Genomic DNA, 20,643 nt, shown 5'->3' with positions numbered 1-20,643 from the left:
GCTGACTCAGTCAGTCGGCTGTTCATCTCTTGTAGTTACCATTGATTGGTAGTTAGTCACGTTCCTGTCTTACAATGAGTTATTTTTGCCTGTCAGAGCTCAGTGTAGGCAGGAACAATGCTATCAGTTATGATAGCTGGTGTGAGTCAAATGTTTGGAGTCACTGCTCAAAGGTGAACAAAGGAGGAGAGGTCAGCTCAGTGACTATATAAGTGTATATAGAGTACCAATAGATTGGGCTCAGCACATCATGTTTGACACCAAATATAGCTCTTCATTAAAGTTGTTGCATCAAATGTGACTCTGCTGGTTGTTTTTGTCCTATTGTATTTGCACATTAGTGCTAATGTAAAGTTTAATATATGTATTAAAAATAAAACAAAACAAAACACTTGTGTTTGAATTTAGTCTTGTCTAAAGGTGCATACACACGGTGAGATTTATCCTTGTGAAATTGGCTATATAGTCAGAATCGTGATCCTGATGCACGGTCCCGCGGGGTCAGTATTGCAAGGTTAGATAGACTGTGCAGGCAAGTCAGTTTTGACTATAGTACTAAAGGGGTGTGGTATGAGTTCCCGGCGGCCGGGTCCCCGGCGGCCAGCATAGCTACGCCGGGATCCTGACAGCGAGGCGAGCGCAAATGAGCCCCTTGCGGGCTTGTTGTGCTCGCCATGCTGCGGGCACAGTGGCACGCTATCTCTTCTCCCTCCAGGGGGGTGGTGGACCCCCAAGAGGGAGAAAAGGTGTCGGTATGCCGGTTGTCGGGATTTCGGCGCCGGTATACTGTGCGCCAGGATCCCAACAACCGGTATACTGAATACCACCCTACTAAAGTATAGTCAAAATTGGCACTTAGTCAAAATCGCACATAGCCAATATCGCAAGCACACATAGTCGATATCGCATAGTCCATATCGCATAGTCCATATTGCATAGTCAAAATTCAAGATAGCCAAAATCTGACCGTGTGTATGCACCGTAACACTTACAACTCCCTATGCTTAGAGAGATGGAATGGGGGAGGGAAGAGGCAGGCAAACAAAGGCAGAGTACAATAATGGGGTGCTCACAGAAATGCAACAGAGGTAGATAAGGACAGAGACACATAGGTACTTGTCCAGATGTGCATCCCTAGCAATGGTTCGACCCCTGGAGCAAAAGGAGCATTGATTATTATGATGATGAACAATAGCCACTCATGGCAGTGGGGCCCTCCGAGGGTCACCCCCCCTACCCTGTACCCATGCGGACCAGTCCACCCCTGCATATACTCCTGTTTCTAATGGTGTAAGCCTGGCATGTGTGCTACTATTTATCCTTGTGTAAACCTGTCATGCAGGCTACCATTTCTCCTATGTAACCTTCTCACATATGCTACTGTTTCTCCAGCTGTAAACTTGTTATGTAGATTATACATTAGACATTGTAACAACCTCATGGTTGAAGTGCTCTAAGAGCATGTCAGCCAGTGTCTGGATACCTGTGCTGGAATACTGAGCTTGACAAAGTGACTGTGGACATAGGGGCAGATGTATTATGCTGCGCACATCTGCCGCTATAGGGCTACCTACTTTGCCTCTTTCCCGAAGGAAGCAGTACCGATGAGATGTATAAACGTTTTGTTTGCCAGAGCGCAGGAGTGAAAATTCCCCCGTCCGGCGATCCCTGTCAGTTCTACATCGCATCTGCCGAGTGCTGATGTGCTGTGTTTCCCTTCTCAGCTGGCTCCAGTGGGCATGCGTGAGATTTCGCTACTAACGCTAGGTTTCACATGCAGCCTGGAGCTGGCAGCCATGGCAGCCAGCTGCCGAAATCAATAGCTGCAGGTGTCGGAACGGTCATATCTTAAAGATAGCAATGCCAATAATGACAGGGGCATGTAGATCTGTCACCTTGCACAAACCACCGCATTTTTACATGGGGAGAAGCGGTATCAGCGCACATAGCATGCACTGATACCACTTCCCCTCATATCGCCGCCTCATACATCTACCCTATTGTCACTACTGACCTTCTGTACCTAGCCTTAAAATCTTAAAATGCTCAATCTTAAACTTAATCTAAAATCTTAAAATGCTCAAGTTCAGCACACACAAGGAATGTAATCTTTATTTTTCCCAGACATAATTTACATTCGCACTTTTGAAGTAACGTGCATCCAGCACTACATGAGTCTCATTATGTTTGGCATGAGAGAAAGCGCTGCATGTTAGTCTGGGCACCAGATATGATTCTGCTTATTTAAATAGCACAATGGTGAGGTAAGCAAGCTTACCATTCTTTTTTTCCACTACTCAACATATGGTCATTTTTTTACTAGTGCCTTTGTAATAAGAGGGCAAAGAAGCAATTGTATAATTGTATCACACCCCAACACCCCATAAGTGCTTCCCCTTACCATATAAGGGATCACTTCAGAAACACATTATAGAACAAAGCCATTGATCTGCACTTAATTAGCAGAACACTCCTTAATCATATTGACTGTGCATATTGACAACGAATAGATTAAAGTAAATCTGTCGTCACAAAATAAGTGAGATTTGTTTGATGGAGCTAATTATATTATTCTGCTGTTGTGTTGCTTAGTTTTCCTGCAGAGTTCAAGTGTATCAGTGAGAACGGATTTCTGCTATGTTACCGCAGGGTTTTGTAACCATTTCTAGTAGCAGAATGTCTGAGAGAAATTATTCCATCAACATCTTGAATGATATATACACCTATTTCTTATGTAAGTTATCCAACATGCCATTTATTGTCATGCAAGTACACTCCACCGTATTATTTCACAAACGCAGCAGGATGGGTTTGCTCTGAAACTCACTTTTCTCTACTGAGGTTCTATCTGTGTATCTCATTTTAAGAACGCTTTGTGATTTTCTCAAGGCAGACTCCTCTGTCTCCACTCACAGACCCGCCATGAAGTGTTGCAGCAACAGGTGTTTTGGTGTCTGAACATGTGGGTTTATAGAAAAAGGGACACAAAGAGCTTTTGGTTGTCAGTCTCCTTACAGAGACACACAAAAGCGGCACCTTCCTCTGTGTTTCATGCATTTTGCCCAGTGAATACAACTTAGGAGTAACATAATAAAGGCCATAGAATCTTGCTATGATTAGGCCAAAAGTAGCTCCTGGTCAATAAAACAAGCCCCTTTGGTTACACAAAGCCATAGAGCACGCATGACTGACACTGACAATTGAGAATATTCTCCTGAATAGATTTGTACATTCTTTCCCACAGAAGTCAACGAAAGGCTCTGTTGTCCTGGACTACGTATTCCGTCACCTAAACCTCGTGGAGATAGATTACTTTGGGCTTCGGTACTGTGACAGAAACCATCAGGCGGTGAGTTAGAGACACTGGACATTCTGCTTGTCCAACCATAACGTTTCTCCTTCAATGACCTTTGTATTTTTGCAGCTCACCAAGGATGGAAAGAGCTTCACATACAGTCAGATAGAGTAACCAGGTTCCATATGGTCATTTTGTAGCGAATGTCACGTGATTGTTTTTTTTATTTTCATCATGAAGGTTTCTGGTAATAATAGGGTAAGGTTTTGCTTGTTATCAATGAATCTTCTAAGGATGAAACAGATCAGAGTGACTCCAATGAGTTATGGCTCCATACATCAGCAATAAATTGCTGCACTGTTCTGACCCGCCCGAAGGCTGGGTTGGAGAATCGGGAATATTAAACATGTTTAAAAATCCAGATTCCCCAATTCCAGTCGGGCATTTTTATCATGTTTAATTTCCCATAAGGATCATCGCTGGTCGCTGATTGGCGGATCGGCAGTGCCAGCAGATCCTGGAAATGGGATCGCAGAAGTATGGGGGTCATCTGGATACCTTTCACAATGGCGATGAAACATTCATGAATTGTAGCTAAAAGTAATTTTCAAAAATCACAGTTCAGTGATTTTGATTATAATACAATGGCAGCTGACCCCATAATAAAGGGCCCTACACACTACCCGATCCCCGCCGATGCCGATATTGGCGGCGGCGGGGACCCGGCGGGGGGGCTAGCATTGGCAAGTGCATACACACTTGCCGATGCGGCAGAGACAGGCAGTGATGGGGGAGGGGGAACGCTGTAGTTAACGAGGACCTCCCTCGTCCGTAGATGTTTGGACGAGGGAGTGGGGGCGTTAATGATGCGCGGGAACACGCATCGTTAATGACATTTAGTGTACACACTGGATGAGATTGTGAAAGATCTCGCTCAGATCGGCCCTTCTGAGCGAGATCTTTCAAAATCTCGTCTAGTGTGTATGGGGCTTAACCTCTCTTTGGAGAGGGACTTTTTGGATAGAAAGTGAGACAGAGGTATTTGAATCTAAAGGAGATACTGTCCCCTCTCACCAAATAAGATGGTGCTGCTATATTATGAACATATTTGATAACAACCTGGGCAGGTTCTTCCTGTAGTTTATACCATATTGGGATACAGGGTTTTAGGACTGTCGTTAATATATATGTTTTTTTGTTAAAAAGGGACATATATTGTGAGAGTGAGAGAGGATCATGGCCATCCATATTTAAGGGTTTCAAGGGTATATTCAATTAGTGTTGAATCCTCTCATTTTCGTCTTCTCATGGGCGAAAATTAATGGTCGAAATCGGACCACGGAGGGATGAAAACACATGCATGAGCTGAGATTCTGCTCATCCATGTGTTTTTCGACATTTCTGCATTTTCGACTGGGTGGAAAACCGGCACTTCAATTGAATAGTGAAGTAAGTGGCTATTATCGGTGGAAAGTGCAGTCTTTACACCCTGTCAAAAATGTTGACACTAATTGAATATTGCCCTTAGTGTTGTGTTAGCAGCAATTAAAGGGTTTTGCACCTAGAAATAAAAATGATTTATTTACTGACTGTTCAAAGTACATAGCAATAGCAGTACTGTATTTCCTGGCTTTTACCATGAGTTTGAACACTGCCATCTGTCTCATCTCCCGATGACTGTTTGCTCACAGCATCCTGCTGCATGGAAATCAGCACAGCAAGATGCCGTTTGGAATTAGGTTTGACATCCTGTATTTCTGTACACAAGACTATACTCTGAGGTAGGGGTGGGCAATAAGCGCCCCTCCAGCTGCTGTGGGACTACACATCTCAGCATGTCCTACCACAATTTTGCTATCAGGGCATGTGAAAACTGTGGCAGGGCATGCTGGGATGTGTAGTTCCACAGCAGATGGAGGACCACTTATTGTTCATCTCTGCTTGAGGGGTCAAATTATGTTTCAAATTATGTTTCAATTACTTCACACAACTGCAGCTTGTTGTGTGAAGTAATCTGCAATGAAGAAACGGCTACTGTTACACAGATATGGTGTAGCTGTAGATGGAAACTCCACAGTAAACTAAAACTTCATGGTGTAAAATTAGGAACAGGGAAGTTTGTATGTGATAATACAAATGTTTTCTCACACTGCTATTGCTGCTAAATAAAACATGACAACTTTGTGCTGACATTTATTTATACAGCTGCAGAATAAACCGCAGCGATTGGAAAACAAGATAATAACAGAGAGCGGTGTGAATATGGCCCTGATCACTTACTGTACGTACAGGTCTAATACTGGTATAGAAAGAAGAGAACTTAGCTTTCTCACATTCTGTAGTAAAATATTGGTTAATTATAACCCTTCTCCTGTCTTTAGTTGTTGGCTAGGTAAATTTACTAGCAGATTGTATTGCTGAATGCCCATCTTTAGGTGGACAAATGCCATTCTACATGTTCCCAGACCCATCGCTGCATCCTATGTCTAATGTACAGATGTTTCCTCTTTTGCTCCATGCGCTACAAGTCGTGTTACACAACGTGTGAGTGCTGCGTGACTAGTCTTTTGCCGTGAAAATGCGTCTTGGGCATGCCTATATTTCTCTGACGTCCTAGTGGATGCTGGGAACTCCGTAAGGACCATGGGGAATAGCGGCTCCGCAGGAGACTGGGCACAAAAGTAAAAGCTTTATGACTAGCTGGTGTGCACTGGCTCCTCTCCCTATGACCCTCCTCCAAGCCTCAGTTAGATTTTTGTGCCCGGCCGAGAAGGGTGCATGCTAGGTGGCTCTCCTGAGCTGCTTAGAGTAAAAGTTTAAATAGGTTTTTTATTTTCAGTGAGACCTGCTGGCAACAGGCTCACTGCATCGTGGGACTAAGGGAAGAAGAAGCGAACTCACCTGCATGCAGAGTGGATTGGGCTTCTTGGCTACTGGACATTAGCTCCAGAGGGACGATCACAGGCTCAGCTTGGATGGGTCCCGGAGCCGCGCCGCCGGCCCCCTTACAGAGCCAGAAGAGCGAAGAGGTCCGGAAAAATCGGCGGCAGAAGACGTTCCTGTCTTCAATAAGGTAGCGCACAGCACTGCAGCTGTGCGCCATTGCTCTCAGCACACTTCACACTCCGGTCACTGAGGGTGCAGGGCGCTGGGGGGGAGCGCCCTGAGACGCAATAAAACACGTTTTAAACCTTATATGGCTAAAGAAATGCATCGCATATAGCTCCTGGGCTATATGGATGCATTTAACCCCTGCCAGTTTTCCTAAAAAAAGCGGGAGAAAAGGCCGCCGAAAAGGGGGCGGAGCCTATCTCCTCAGCACACAAGCGCCATTTTCCCTCACAGCTCCGCTGGAAGGACGGCTCCCTGACTCTCCCCTGCAGTCCTGCTACAGAATCAGGGTAAAACAAGAGAGGGGGGGCACTAATTGGCAGATAATACAAATACAGCAGCTATAGAAGGGAGAAACACTTATATAAGGTTATCCCTGTATATATATAGCGCTCTGGTGTGTGCTGGCAAACTCTCCCTCTGTCTCCCCAAAGGGCTCGTGGGGTCCTGTCCTCTATCAGAGCATTCCCTGTGTGTGTGCTGTGTGTCGGTACGATTGTGTCGACATGTATGAGGAGGAAAATGATGTGGAGGCGGAGCAATTGCCTGTAATAGTGATGTCACCCCCTAGGGAGTCGACACCTGACTGGATGGTCGTATGGAAGGAATTACGTGACAGTGTCAGCACTTTGCAAAAAACTGTTGACGACATGAGACAGCCGGCAAATCAGTTAGTGCCTGTCCAGGCGTCTCAAACACCGTCAGGGGCTCTAAAGCGCCCGTTACCTCAGATGGTCGACACAGACCCAGACACGGATACTGACTCCAGCGTCGACGGTGACGAGACAAACGTAATGTCCAGTAGGGCCACACGTTACATGATCACGGCAATGAAGGAGGCTTTGAACATTTCTGATACTACAAGTACCACAAAAAGGGGTATTATGTGGGGTGTGAAAAAACTACCCATAGTTTTTCCTGAATCAGATGAATTAAATGAGGTGTGTGACAAAGCGTGGGTTTCCCCCGATAAAAAACTGCTGATTTCTAATAAATTATTGGCATTATACCCTTTCCCGCCAGAGGTTAGGGCGCGTTGGGAAACACCCCCTAGGGTAGATAAGGCGCTCACACGCTTATCAAAACAAGTGGCGTTGCCGTCTCCTGATACGGCCGCCCTCAAGGAACCAGCTGATAGAAAGCTGGAAAATATCCTAAAGGGTATATACACACATACTGGTGTTATACTACGACCAGCAATCGCCTCAGCCTGGATGTGCAGCGCTGGAGTGGCTTGGTCGGATTCCCTGACTGAAAATATTGATACCCTGGATAGGGACAGTATATTATTGACTATAGAGCATTTAAAGGATGCATTACTATATATGCGAGATGCACAGAGGGATATTTGCACCCTGGCATCAAGAGTAAGTGCGCTGTCCATTTCTGCCAGAAGAAGTTTATGGACACGACAGTGGTCAGGTGATGCGGATTCCAAACGGCATATGGAAGTTTTGCCGTATAAAGGGGAGGAGTTATTTGGGGTCGGTCTATCGGACCTGGTGGCCACGGCGACGGCTGGGAAATCCACCTTTTTACCCCAGGTCACCTCTCAGCAGAAAAAGACACCGTCTTTTCAAACTCAGTCCTTTCGTCCCCATAAGGGCAAGCGGGCAAAAGGCCACTCATTTCTGCCCCGGGGCAGAGGAAGGGGAAAAAGACTGCAGCAGGCAGCCTCTTCCCAGGATCAGAAGCCCTCCCCCGCTTCTGCCAAGTCTTCAGCATGACGCTGGGGCTTTACAAGCGGACTCAGGCACGGTGGGGGCCCGTCTCAAAAATTTCAACGCGCAGTGGGCTCACTCGCAAGTGGACCCCTGGATCCTGCAGGTAGTATCACAGGGGTACAAATTGGAATTCGAGACGTCTCCCCCTCGCCGGTTCCTGAAGTCTGCTCTACCAACGTCTCCCTCCGACAGGGAGGCAGTATTGGAAGCTATTCACAAGCTGTATTCCCAGCAGGTGATAATCAAGGTACCCCTCCTACAACAGGGAAAGGGGTATTACTCCACGCTGTTTGTGGTACCGAAGCCGGACGGCTCGGTGAGACCGATTTTAAATCTGAAATCATTGAACACTTACATAAAAAGGTTCAAATTCAAGATGGAGTCACTCAGAGCAGTGATAGCGAACCTGGAAGAAGGGGACTATATGGTGTCTCTTGACATCAAAGATGCTTATCTCCATGTCCCAATCTACCCTTCTCACCAAGGGTACCTCAGGTTTGTGGTACAAAACTGTCATTATCAGTTTCAGACGCTGCCGTTTGGATTGTCCACGGCACCACGGGTCTTTACCAAGGTAATGGCCGAAATGATGATTCTTCTTCGAAGAAAAGGCGTCTTAATTATCTCTTACTTGGACGATCTCCTGATAAGGGCAAGGTCCAGGGAACAGTTAGAGGTCGGAGTAGCACTATCTCAGGTAGTGCTACGTCAGCACGGTGGATTCTAAATATTCCAAAATCGCAGCTGATTCCAACAACACGTCTACTGTTCCTAGGGATGATTCTGGACACAGTCCAGAAAAAGGTGTTTCTCCCGGAGGAGAAGGCCAGGGAGTTATCCGAGCTAGTCAGGAACCTCCTGAAACCAGGACAAGTGTCAGTGCATCAATGCACAAGGGTCCTGGGAAAGATGGTGGCTTCTTACGAAGCGATTCCATTCGGAAGATTCCATGCAAGAACTTTTCAGTGGGATCTGCTGGACAAATGGTCCGGATCGCATCTTCAGATGCATCAGCGGATAACCCTATCTCCAAGGACAAGGGTGTCTCTCCTGTGGTGGTTGCAGAGTGCTCATCTTCTAGAGGACCGCAGATTCGGCATTCAGGACTGGATTCTGGTGACCACGGATGCCAGCCTGAGAGGCTGGGGAGCAGTCACACAGGGAAGAAATTTCCAGGGCTTGTGGTCAAGCATGGAAACGTCTCTTCACATAAATATCCTGGAACTAAGGGCAATTTACAATGCCCTAAGTCAAGCAAGGCCTCTGCTTCAGGGTCAGTCGGTATTGATCCAATCGGACAACATCACGGCAGTCGCCCACGTAAACAGACAGGGCGGCACAAGAAGCAGGAGGGCAATGGCAGAAGCTGCAAGAATTCTTCGCTGGGCGGAAAATTATGTGACAGCACTGTCAGCGGTGTTCATTCCGGGAGTGGACAACTGGGAAGCAGACTTCCTCAGCAGACACGACCTCCACCCGGGGGAGTGGGGACTTCACCCAGAAGTCTTCCACGTGATTGTAAACCGTTGGGAAAAACCAAAGGTGGACATGATGGCGTCTCGTCTCAACAAGAAACTAGACAGATATTGCGCCAGGTCAAGGGACCCTCAGGCGATAGCGGTGGACGCTCTGGTAACACCGTGGGTGTACCAGTCAGTGTATGTGTTCCCTCCTCTGCCTCTCATACCCAAAGTATTGAGAATCATAAGAAGGAGAGGAGTAAGAACTATACTCGTGGCTCCGGATTGGCCAAGGAGGACTTGGTACCCGGAACTTCAAGAGATGCTCACGGAGGACCCGTGGCCTCTATCTCTAAGAAAGGACCTGCTCCAGCAGGGACCTTGTCTGTTCCAAGACTTACCGCGGCTGCGTTTGACGGCATGGAGGTTGAACGCCGGATCCTGAAGGAAAAAGGCATTCCAGATGAAGTCATCCCTACCCTGATCAAGGCCAGGAAGGATGTAACCGCGAAACATTATCACCGCATTTGGCGAAAATATGTTGCGTGGTGTGAGGCCAAGAAGGCCCCTACAGAGGAATTTCAACTGGGTCGTTTCCTGCATTTCCTGCAAACAGGACTATCTATGGGCCTAAAATTAGGGTCCATTAAGGTTCAAATTTCGGCCCTGTCAATATTCTTCCAAAAAGAACTGGCTTCAGTGCCTGAAGTTCAGACGTTTGTCAAAGGGGTACTGCATATACAGCCTCCTTTTGTGCCTCCAGTGGCACCTTGGGATCTCAATGTAGTGTTGAGTCTCCTAAAGTCACATTGGTTTGAACCACTCACCACTGTGGAATTAAAATATCTCACATGGAAAGTGGTCATGCTGTTAGCCCTGGCTTCAGCCAGGCGTGTCTCAGAATTGGCGGCTTTATCATATAAAAGCCCTTACCTAATTTTTCATTCAGACAGGGCAGAACTGAGGACTCGCCCTCAATTTCTCCCTAAGGTGGTTTCAGCGTTTCACATGAACCAGCCTATTGTGGTGCCTGCGGCTACTAGGGACTTGGAGGACTCCAAGTTGCTGGACGTAGTCAGGGCTCTGAAAATATATGTTTCCAGGACGACTGGAGTCAGAAAATCTGACTCGCTGTTTATCCTGTATGCACCCAACAAGCTGGGTGCTCCTGCTTCTAAGCAGACGATTGCTCGTTGGATTTGTAGTACGATTCAGCTTGCACATTCTGTGGCAGGCCTGCCACAGCCAAATTCTGTAAAAGCCCATTCCACAAGGAAGGTGGGCTCATCTTGGGCGGCTGCCCGAGGGGTCTCGGCTTTACAACTTTGCCGAGCAGCTACTTGGTCAGGGGCAAACACGTTTGCTAAATTTTACAAATTCGATACCCTGGCTGAGGAGGACCTGGAGTTCTCTCATTCGGTGCTGCAGAGTCATCCGCACTCTCCCGCCCGTTTGGGAGCTTTGGTATAATCCCCATGGTCCTTACGGAGTTCCCAGCATCCACTAGGACGTCAGAGAAAATAAGAATTTACTTACCGATAATTCTATTTCTCATAGTCCGTAGTGGATGCTGGGCGCCCATCCCAAGTGCGGATTGTCTGCAATACTTGTATATAGTTATTGTTACAAAAATCGGGTTGTTTATTGTTGTGAGCCATCTTTTCAGAGGCTCCTCTGTTATCATACTGTTAACTGGGTTCAGATCACAAGTTGTACGGTGTGATTGGTGTGGCTGGTATGAGTCTTACCCGGGATTCAAGATCCTTCCTTATTATGTACGCTCGTCCGGGCACAGTATCCTAACTGAGGCTTGGAGGAGGGTCATAGGGGGAGGAGCCAGTGCACACCAGCTAGTCATAAAGCTTTTACTTTTGTGCCCAGTCTCCTGCGGAGCCGCTATTCCCCATGGTCCTTACGGAGTTCCCAGCATCCACTACGGACTATGAGACATAGAATTATCGGTAAGTAAATTCTTATTTTTGTGTGTAATAGCGGCTCTATCTGTATCTGAAATTAAACCTTAAGGGCCGTATTCATGGGCTGATTTGGGGAGAGATGTCTGCTGAGCGGTTTCAGCACACACCTCTCCCCCCGCTCAGCACAGCGTGATGTGTGCTGAGTGTGCGGGGGGAGCACGGGGAGCCGCTCATTTCACCCAGCGGGTGAAGTGAGCGACCTGCTAGATTGGCCTGCATGCAGGCCAATCTAGCACCAGCGATAGTGATGCGCGGGGCTGCACATCGCTATCGCTGTGAGGGGTACACACGGAGTGATCGCTGCTTCAAATCTAAGCAATCTAGTCAGATTGCTTAGATTTTAAGCAGCGATCGCTCCGTGAGTACCCCCCTTTACAATGTTTTCCAGGAAAACACTCTAGCAGAGCATTTTGTATGCAAATACAGCCGCAGTCACACACAGAATATAGGCATGCTGCATATAATTGTAATCTGCTCGTGCATCCTACTGCATTAGATTGCGTCTAATACGCATTTATGTGGCAAAAGATGCAAAAAAGACGCTCTGTGCTACCGAGTGCTGCCACGGCATGGCGCGACTTCAAGGGCTGTTTAGCGTGACTACAGTAAGGATGTAAGAGGACACATCTGTAGGCAGCTGTACATCACTAGCAATGACAGCTCTTTGTCAGGGCTGATATATACAAAATACAGCAATTGGTTTGTTTTGTACATACAAAGAAAATGTAATAAGGTGGCCATATCCTTCAAGCAAATGGGAAATTCCCCTTAATGCTGCTGCATTAACATGGTTTCCTGGACTCAGATTTTATCATAATATTTTTTAGACAGACCATTCTCCTCCGCGCTTATCTGTGCAGAAACAAGTGTCTATGAGAGACGATGGGCTACAGGGCACACGCTCTGTTCTTATGTTGCTTTCACAGAGTGACAGCATGGAAAAGATACAGCTCTCTCACTTACCCTATAGCTACAGCAAAATATACTTCAGGGTAAAAGTTGACATCTGATAAGTTCCTAGTTCCACAACACTTCATCTTCAGATAGCTGACCCCGCAGGGTGATGTGCCAAGCGTAAATTGCATCTCCTCTTATCCAGCAAAATAACCTTTTAACACCTAAAAAAGCCTCTTTGGTATAAGAACAGGTGTGATTTTTATTTCTTGTTCAAAGTATGGTGGACGATGTGCCATCACAGCGGCGTCGGAAGCTCATAATGGTGGCACATTTGGCATCACTCTGTTTTCTCCATAAAAGAACTGATGATAAAGCTCTAATTTACAGTAATTCAATGACAATAAAATCCTGGCGCCAATATATATTCAGTGTTTAATAAAATTCCCTGTTTGCAGCTTTCATAGTAGTGGATACTCAAACCACAATTAGAGAAACATAAAGGAACACATATGAAAGCTCTAACAAATGAAGCTCATCCATAGATAGCAGCTATATCCAGAGTTGAAGAAAGTCCTGTCTGCTGTTAACCAGCTGGTGTATAAGAGAATAAACGTAAAGATTTATGTGATTCTGCGCATGCGTTAAAACCTGCAAACGAGGCTTGGAACTGCTATACAGTGCGCAGACGCGCACAGAGGATGCATCTATCAATCCATATTCTGAGGAAGCCACTGATAACAGGAGGAGGTGGGGAAATGCGTAAATCTTCAAGTTTATTCTCTTATACACCAGCTAGTTAGCAATCACAGCAAAACAAGGAAATCAGCAGGAAGGACTGTCTTCAACTCTGGATAGAGCTGCTATCTATGGATGAGCTCCTGCCGCTGGGAGAGGGTACATTCGGCATCCCAGCGGTCATGTGACCTTCGCTGGAATCCCGACATCGGAACTCCGACCGCCGGGATGCTGAAGGTGAGTATCGGTGTTTGGGTTAGGGCACAGGTGTGTGGGGAAGGGGGGCTTAGGCACTAGTGGTGGTTAGTGTTAGGCACTAGAGGGGTGGTTAGCCATAGCCGTCACCCCCCAAGAGATAATCCTAGCCGCCACCCACCACAGATTAGCTCTAACCTCCACCCCCAAGGTTTAGGGTAGGGGGCAGGAGAGGGCTAAAATACTTACCCCTGTCTGGTGTCCAGATACTCATTGTCGGGATGCCGCGTTTGGTCATGTGACTGCCGGCATCCCCACAGCTGGTATTTCATAGCCAACCCACTGGGAAGTATACTGTGGTAAAGACTGCACTATGTATCCCGCCTGAATGATTGTAACCTTGCATTTACCCTATTAACGCCCTATAAACTGTAACTAATTCCTGGCCAGGACAAGGGACTACTAACCTACTTAACAGACTCAGCATATATGCTTAACTAACAAAGCACATGCTTCATTTTCATGGACATCTTCTGAAAGGATCCGGTATGATATACCGGTAGACGGGATGCCAGCTGTCAGTATACCAACAGCGGCATCCTGTTTGCTGGAATCCCAGCAGCGAGGCTGCGAGTACCCTCGCAGGCTCGCTGCCCTAAGCAAACTTCAGGCACAATGGCGAGTTTTGCTGGTAGGACAAAGCTCGCCACCGAGCTATGGTTCTATTCCCACTCGGTTGGTGGCGTGGACTCTCCAAACGAGTGTGAATTCTGGCCACTGGTTTAATGTCGGCTGTCAGTATTTCGGCGTCTGCATCCTGAACGCTGGGATCCCGACAGCCGGCATTTTAACTGCACCTCCTTCTGAAATACTGCTTGCTTATGAGGACTTTGAGGAAATTATTAGATACATGGACTTTTATGTTATACCAGCTGCGATTTTAGTTTGTTTATTCAATATTATTTTATGCTTATATATTATCTTTTAATAATTAACGTATATTTGTTAGCGCTTTCATATGTGTTTTTTTATGTTTCTCTAATTTACAGTAGTTGTTGTGTCTCTTCTCACTGGCTATAAATCCAACCATTAAATGCACCTTTTAAAAAAAATAATTATTATTATTTTTGTTGAGATTTTTCAATAGTAAAACAGATACAGTGAAAGGATTAATCTCCATATCAATTTTACAAATAGCCACATGTTTTACATCATAGTAGAGATATAATCCATATTACAGAAACTATGGTATGCTAGATAAAACAGATAAAAGACGAGACAAAGACAAGGAAGGGGAAAGGGATAAGACAAACAGTGTAATAGGTCACACATTTTCCGCAAAGACAACTAAAAACTGAAAACGCCATTAACAAAACCTAAGTACATGGAATTGTGAAAGGCGGTAAGTGCATAAAGTCAACTTGTCAGGTAAAGTCCCTACTGGGGGGGGTTGCGGGGGAGGGGAAATTTCCTGAAAAGCTGTCCATTTTAATGAGTCAAAGAACTCAAGGATGTGAGATCTAAGTATGGGATCTAAAATTTCTATAAACGATCCTCATTTCTTACAGAAGAGGGGGGCATGTTTGTCCACATCAGAGAAGGTAGATTGTCGGTCATAATACATAATTGACTTTACCATAGACAACAATTGCTCCAATCAAGGGGGCGACCTACAAATCCATTGAGTCAAAATAGCTTTCTTAGCTATTGTAAGCAAAACAAAGAGAAAAGGGCGAAGGTGGAGGGATTCTGCAGGTATACCTCGGCAATAGGTGAAAGAGAAAGACGTAGATTAAATTTAGTATTAATATACTATAAGACCTTATTCCAAAACCGTTGTATCTTAGGGCAATGCCAAAAGGCATGCGTCAGGGTGGCATTAGGTGCGCGGCATTTGAGACAGTGTCCGGAGTCTGAGGGCACCATATGACTTCTCTGACTCGGGGCAATGTATGCTCGGTTAAGGAATTTTATATGGATTTCCTGAAGGGTTGATGAGTGTAGAGCTTTAAAAATATGCGGTAAAGGACGGAAAAAATCAGTTATAGACCCCGGCAAAGAAAGGTCTACTTTCCATTTATCAAAAGTCAATTGCCACACCTTGTCAATGTTAAGAGGGATAAGGTCCCACTATAACCATTTAGTTTTATAGGGTGTTTTAGAGGTACATATGAGCAAGGAGGTAAGGGGGTCGGAATCACAGGAATGAAGCAGAGCCACAGGCAAGGATTGAGCATAATGTCTAACTTGGAGGTACATAAAAAAATCCTGTCGAAGTACACCATACCTCTCCATAAGACCAGAAAATAAGTATATTACTCCCCCTGGATCAAACACATCCCTAATACTACTGATTCCCTTAGATCGCCACATTGCAAATTTTTTATTCTCCAGAGGAGGAGTAAAACAAGGGTTTCCACATAAAGGAATAAAGTCAGAACGATCATAATTTCTATGCATTGCTTTATTAATTGCTTTCCAAGCTATATATGAGTCCCAAAACAACAAATTATCTCTCGCTAGTGAAGGTAATAGGGGGGTTGGGGTATGTAGTAAGGCCTTCATGTCATAAGTGAACATTAAAGCCTGCTCAACATGATAGTTGGTGTAAGTGGACGTCATCAGTAGCCAATCATTAATATATCTAAAGGCCACCGCCCTAGAGAAGGTAGATAAATCTGGGATTGCGAGACCTCCCTCCTCCCATTTCAATATAAGTCTAGCAAGCGCTATTCTCGGTTTTTTATTTGAACACAAAAAATTTGTGAAAAGTTTGTCATAAAGTGCGTAATCAGCTTTGGTAAGCTTTAATGGTAACAATTCGAGCGAATAAGACATTTTTGGGAATATAATGCTCTTCAGGACCGCCGTACGGCCAAGTAGAGACAGTGGGAGCGCTGCCCAGGATTAACGTTGGAGGGAAACAGCATACAATATGGGTGTATAATTCACCCTGTACAAATCGGATAAACTAGTCGGAATATAAACTCCAAGGTATTTTAATTTGGATGTATTGAAAACAAATTGGGAAAAATATGGGAGAGAGGACAGATTATATGCTGCCGGAGTGAGGGGAAGTAATTCAGATTTTAAAGAATTCACTCAGTATCCAGCAAAGCGACTGAATATACCAATTTTTTCCATAATAGCCGGTATTGAGACCTCAGGTTGGGAAATAAAAAGTATCATGTCATCTGCGAAGAGACTGACTTTAAGTTCCTGGTCTAATACTGTAATACCTGAGAAAGAGGGGAGGCCCCGCAACGCCAAAGCCAAGGGTTCTATAGCGAGCGCAAATAGTAAAGGTGACAGCGGGCAGCCCTGCCTAGTTCCCCGTCCCAGCGGCACAGGTTCCGAGTGATAATGTCGATATTATCTTAGACCGTAAAGCTATACCTCTAAATACACTTTTACCGTGGAGCCGCTATGGCCACTAGACTGAATACACGTGCTACGCACTTTGTACGCTATTTGCGTACCGAGTGCTGCACGTGGTACGTACTTGGCGTACACCCACCGCGCTGAGTGTACAGAGTACACACAGCGTGCGCACACACAATTGATAACCTTTAAAACTTGCTGATGATACAATGCAATGATATGATTACACTTTGAACCCTTAGCAGCAAAGTACTGCAACGATGTTATACCTTAAACCTTAAGTAGCGCTGACGGTATAAAGTAACCGCAGTGCGTACACCTTCTCAATACCAATACACCTTATACAGATAAATACACTTTAAAACCCTTGCAGGAAAGTGAAGACACAACACTGATTTGTAGTTGAAACCACAGGGTTCTAAGGCCACAGTGGATTAATTCCAAAAGGTAAAACAGTACAAATCATACACTACAGGCTAACAAGATAAATCTAAACAGAATAATGGCTACAGAGAATGTACATACGTGAGAATGTTCGCAAGCGCAACCCGGCCGGTCCTCCGCTAGTCAGATAGAAAGCGTTCAGAGTCTTCTGACCGGCCAGGCAACAATGGGCTTTTTATACACAACATGCATACACAATACAATGGTCACTGTAATCTTATTGTCCATTGGACACAGGGATGTGTCTTTACATTACAGAAGAGGTCATAGGTTGATTTGAAAAGGTGGGCGATGTCTTTCCCCAACTGCTCTTGTGGGTGGTATCCTCTGGATTCCCGCCGCATACATAATATACAGTAAATACAGTTAATATCTATATTCTACTTTTGTACATAACTATACGCAGGAACATGCGATCTTTCTCTAACCAACACCGGAATGTTACCCTCAAAATACCCTACAGCTGGATACTAGACATCACCTTCCAACCTTTATCTGAACCTTCCTATCATGCAAAGGCGAATCTCTTAGTCCTGGAACTGTTTAAACTATTAATACTCGGTGATGTGGTGTAGGGGAACTATGGGTACAAAATGCACTATTTGGGTTAAATAAGTAATGTTCTAATAACTCTCTACGCGCTCACAAACTCTACCGTAAATGCGCATACCACGCGCTAAGGCGCATGACCGTGGGGAGCTACTTTACGCAAATTGCGGATATGTGCACGCACGGCAGACTGAGTGCACGCGCAGCGGGCATGTGCATGGGGTTAGTACAAGGCATATGCATTACTATATTTTTCGACTTTAACACGAGAGATAACCATTGCATAGAATACGAGAGCTAGAATTGGAGTATAAAGCCTGCAGCACACGGGCCAGGCCCAGAGGGAACCCAAACTTCACCAAAGTAGTGTATAAATGGCCCCAACTCACCAGGTCAAAAGCCTTTTTGGCATCTAGCGAGAATAGAAAATGTAGGTCTCGGTTCCCAGTGCGGCCCAACCAGTGCGCCGCAGCCAGTATCTTACGTATATTGCTAGTGGAATGTCTCCCTGAAATAAATCCTGTTTGGTCAGGGTGGACTACAGAGAGGAGCAGGGTTTTTAGTCTATCAGCAAGGATCTTTGTGAATATCTTGTAGTCTACATTTAAAAGTTATTTCGGCCTATAGGATCCAGGGAGCTGTAAATCTTTGCCCGGTTTAGGAAGGCGACGTATGAAAGCATCATTGAAATATGGAGGTATTTTATAGGATAAGAGAATAACATTAAATAAGGAAGTAAGGGAAGGAATCAATTTATTGGAGAGTAGTTTATAATATTCCCCGGAAAAACCATCCGGGCCAGGGGATTTAAGGGGTTTAAGATGTTTGATAGCCTTCTCAACCTCAGATTCAGTAATAAGAGAGCAGAGACGGGCAATTCTAATCGAGGAGGGGAGATGGACTCCCAAAAAGACAATTTAGTGTTTTCATCAATGGAAGGGGTTTTATAAATATCAGTGTAGAAATCAGAGAGGACCTGAGCTATGTCTTTAGATTTAGACGCTAAAGAACCATCTAGTCGTTTGAGTGGATGAATAAGAGAGTTTGATGTTGTTCCCATTTCCCAGTAGTAAATGCGACAAAAGCTTACCAGTTTTATTGCCAAAGCGATAGAATCTATGATTCTTATGAAAGGTGTGTTTGTCTCCTAAAGCCTGTAGGACTGCATCAAAAGCAACCTGCGCATCTAAATATAGATTCTTCAAAGTGGGAGAGGGATTTTGTTTGAATCTCTGATAGGCCTCAGATCTCTTAAAGCTCGCAGCAAACTTCTTTTTCCTGCGGGAAACATATTCAATGAGACGTCCCCGGAGGACCGCCTTAGAGGCCTGCCAGAAAACCAAAGGATCCTCCCGTGCCATTTGAGCATTCAGAGCAGAATAGTCATCCCAGAAAGATTCAAGTTCTCCACGGAATTCCATGGATGAGGAAAAGTCCGTGGGGATGCGCCAGCGTTTAAAAGAGCCGACGTCTAAAGTAGTGGATATGGAAACCCAGACAATGGAGTGATCTGACAACGCTATTGGTTCAATATTAGAATCTAGGGTATGGACAACCAGGGAATCAGAGATCAGCAAGTAATCAATCCTGGAGAGGGAATGATGGGCAGCAGAGAGGCAGGTGTACTTCTTTTCAGTCGGATGCAAAAATCTCCATATATCCGATACCTGAAGCTGCTGCTCTATATATGGTATACCATATTTAGGGGGGATGCAAGTTGAGGAAGTGGAATTAATATCCATATATTTTGAAGCAATAATATTGAAATCCCCACCTACAATCAGGGGGAACGAGGAGAAAGGGTATAGCTTAGTGAGCAGGGAGCAGAAAAAAACTTTAGAGTACTGATTAGGAGCATATACTGTACAGAGCACATATCGGGAAGCAAAAATGGTAAATTCTAAAATAAGAAATCTACCCTCCGTGTCAATTACAGAAGAGATCGACTCCAGTCCCAAGGAGCGTTTAGCCAGAATAAGGACTCCTCTAGCCTTAGACGTATAAGGGACATCAGCCACAACACACTATCCAAGCGTGCCCAATTTCTGGGCCTCAGGGGAGAGGAGGTGAGTCTCCTGCAAGAAGACCAGATCTAAACGAAGTTTATTAAGATACAAGAGTACTTTCTTTCTTTTGATAGGGGAGTGGATACCAACCACATTCCACGTAGCTATTTTAAATGTAGACATTAAACCATAATCCTATTGTTATGTGATTCCCTCCTAGAGGAAGAAGACCTGCTATCATCTCCACAGAGGAAACAGAAACAGTATCAAAGGCGTATAACCATAGAAAATGCAACCCAACATCAAGTAACAAGGAGACATAAGGAGGGGAGGGAAAGGGAGACACAAGACAAACAACAAAATAGAGAACATACTAATAGAAACACATAACATGCGTCTCTATTACATACATTGTATAATGACTTCACGGTGTGATTAGTAAATGCAGAAGAAGCAAGGAGTAAAAGAGCTCCTGGCCACAACCGCCCATTACAGTGAGGTGTAATAAGCATCACCGCAACCAACCAAAGAACTAGAAAAATAAAGAAGAGGTAGTAAAAATGCGACTTCAAGCCTACAAAGGGGGGAAGGATGTTGTGAGTGTGAGCCAACCTTACGGTTCACAGGTGAATATCAACACCAAAGTAGTGTACCAGCAGGAGGGGGGGTCCAATATGCAAACAGTAAAGGCAGAAGCATCATCGTTAGGGAGTCCTCCACCATCAGGAATAGACATGTTCCATAAAACAGCGTCAGGATAGGTATATAGGTATGGAGCCAGACTGCCCTGCTCTCAAACGTTTATGGTGCAACAAAGAAGTCATGGAGTATACTAGTTCTTGTCATCATCTGCCGGAGCGGTCCCCTCAG

At 45.1% G+C, this 20,643-nt stretch overlaps 1 protein-coding gene across 4 annotated transcripts in view; it reads left to right on the top strand.

Annotated features, from left to right (window-relative positions):
• The window catches only part of EPB41L4A (erythrocyte membrane protein band 4.1 like 4A), a 419,914-nt gene that overhangs the window by 129,058 nt on the left and 270,213 nt on the right, over positions 1-20,643 (top strand). For 2 of the 4 annotated variants that reach the window (XM_063964123.1, XM_063964121.1), the window contains exon 2: positions 3,245-3,349. The exons of 1 other annotated variant lie outside the window; for it this stretch is intronic. In XM_063964123.1, the coding sequence (XP_063820193.1) occupies positions 3,245-3,349 (105 nt within the window). Of the gene's footprint in view, positions 1-2,635; positions 2,735-3,244; positions 3,350-20,643 lie in introns of those variants that run through there. One more of the 4 variants, XM_063964122.1, reaches the window with a different exon arrangement.

Source organism: Pseudophryne corroboree, chromosome 1, assembly GCF_028390025.1.
Source record: "Pseudophryne corroboree isolate aPseCor3 chromosome 1, aPseCor3.hap2, whole genome shotgun sequence".
Taxonomy (NCBI): Eukaryota; Metazoa; Chordata; class Amphibia; order Anura; family Myobatrachidae; genus Pseudophryne; species Pseudophryne corroboree.
The sequence above is the reverse complement of the archived record's forward strand: the minus strand, read 5'-3'. Positions and strand labels throughout refer to the sequence as shown.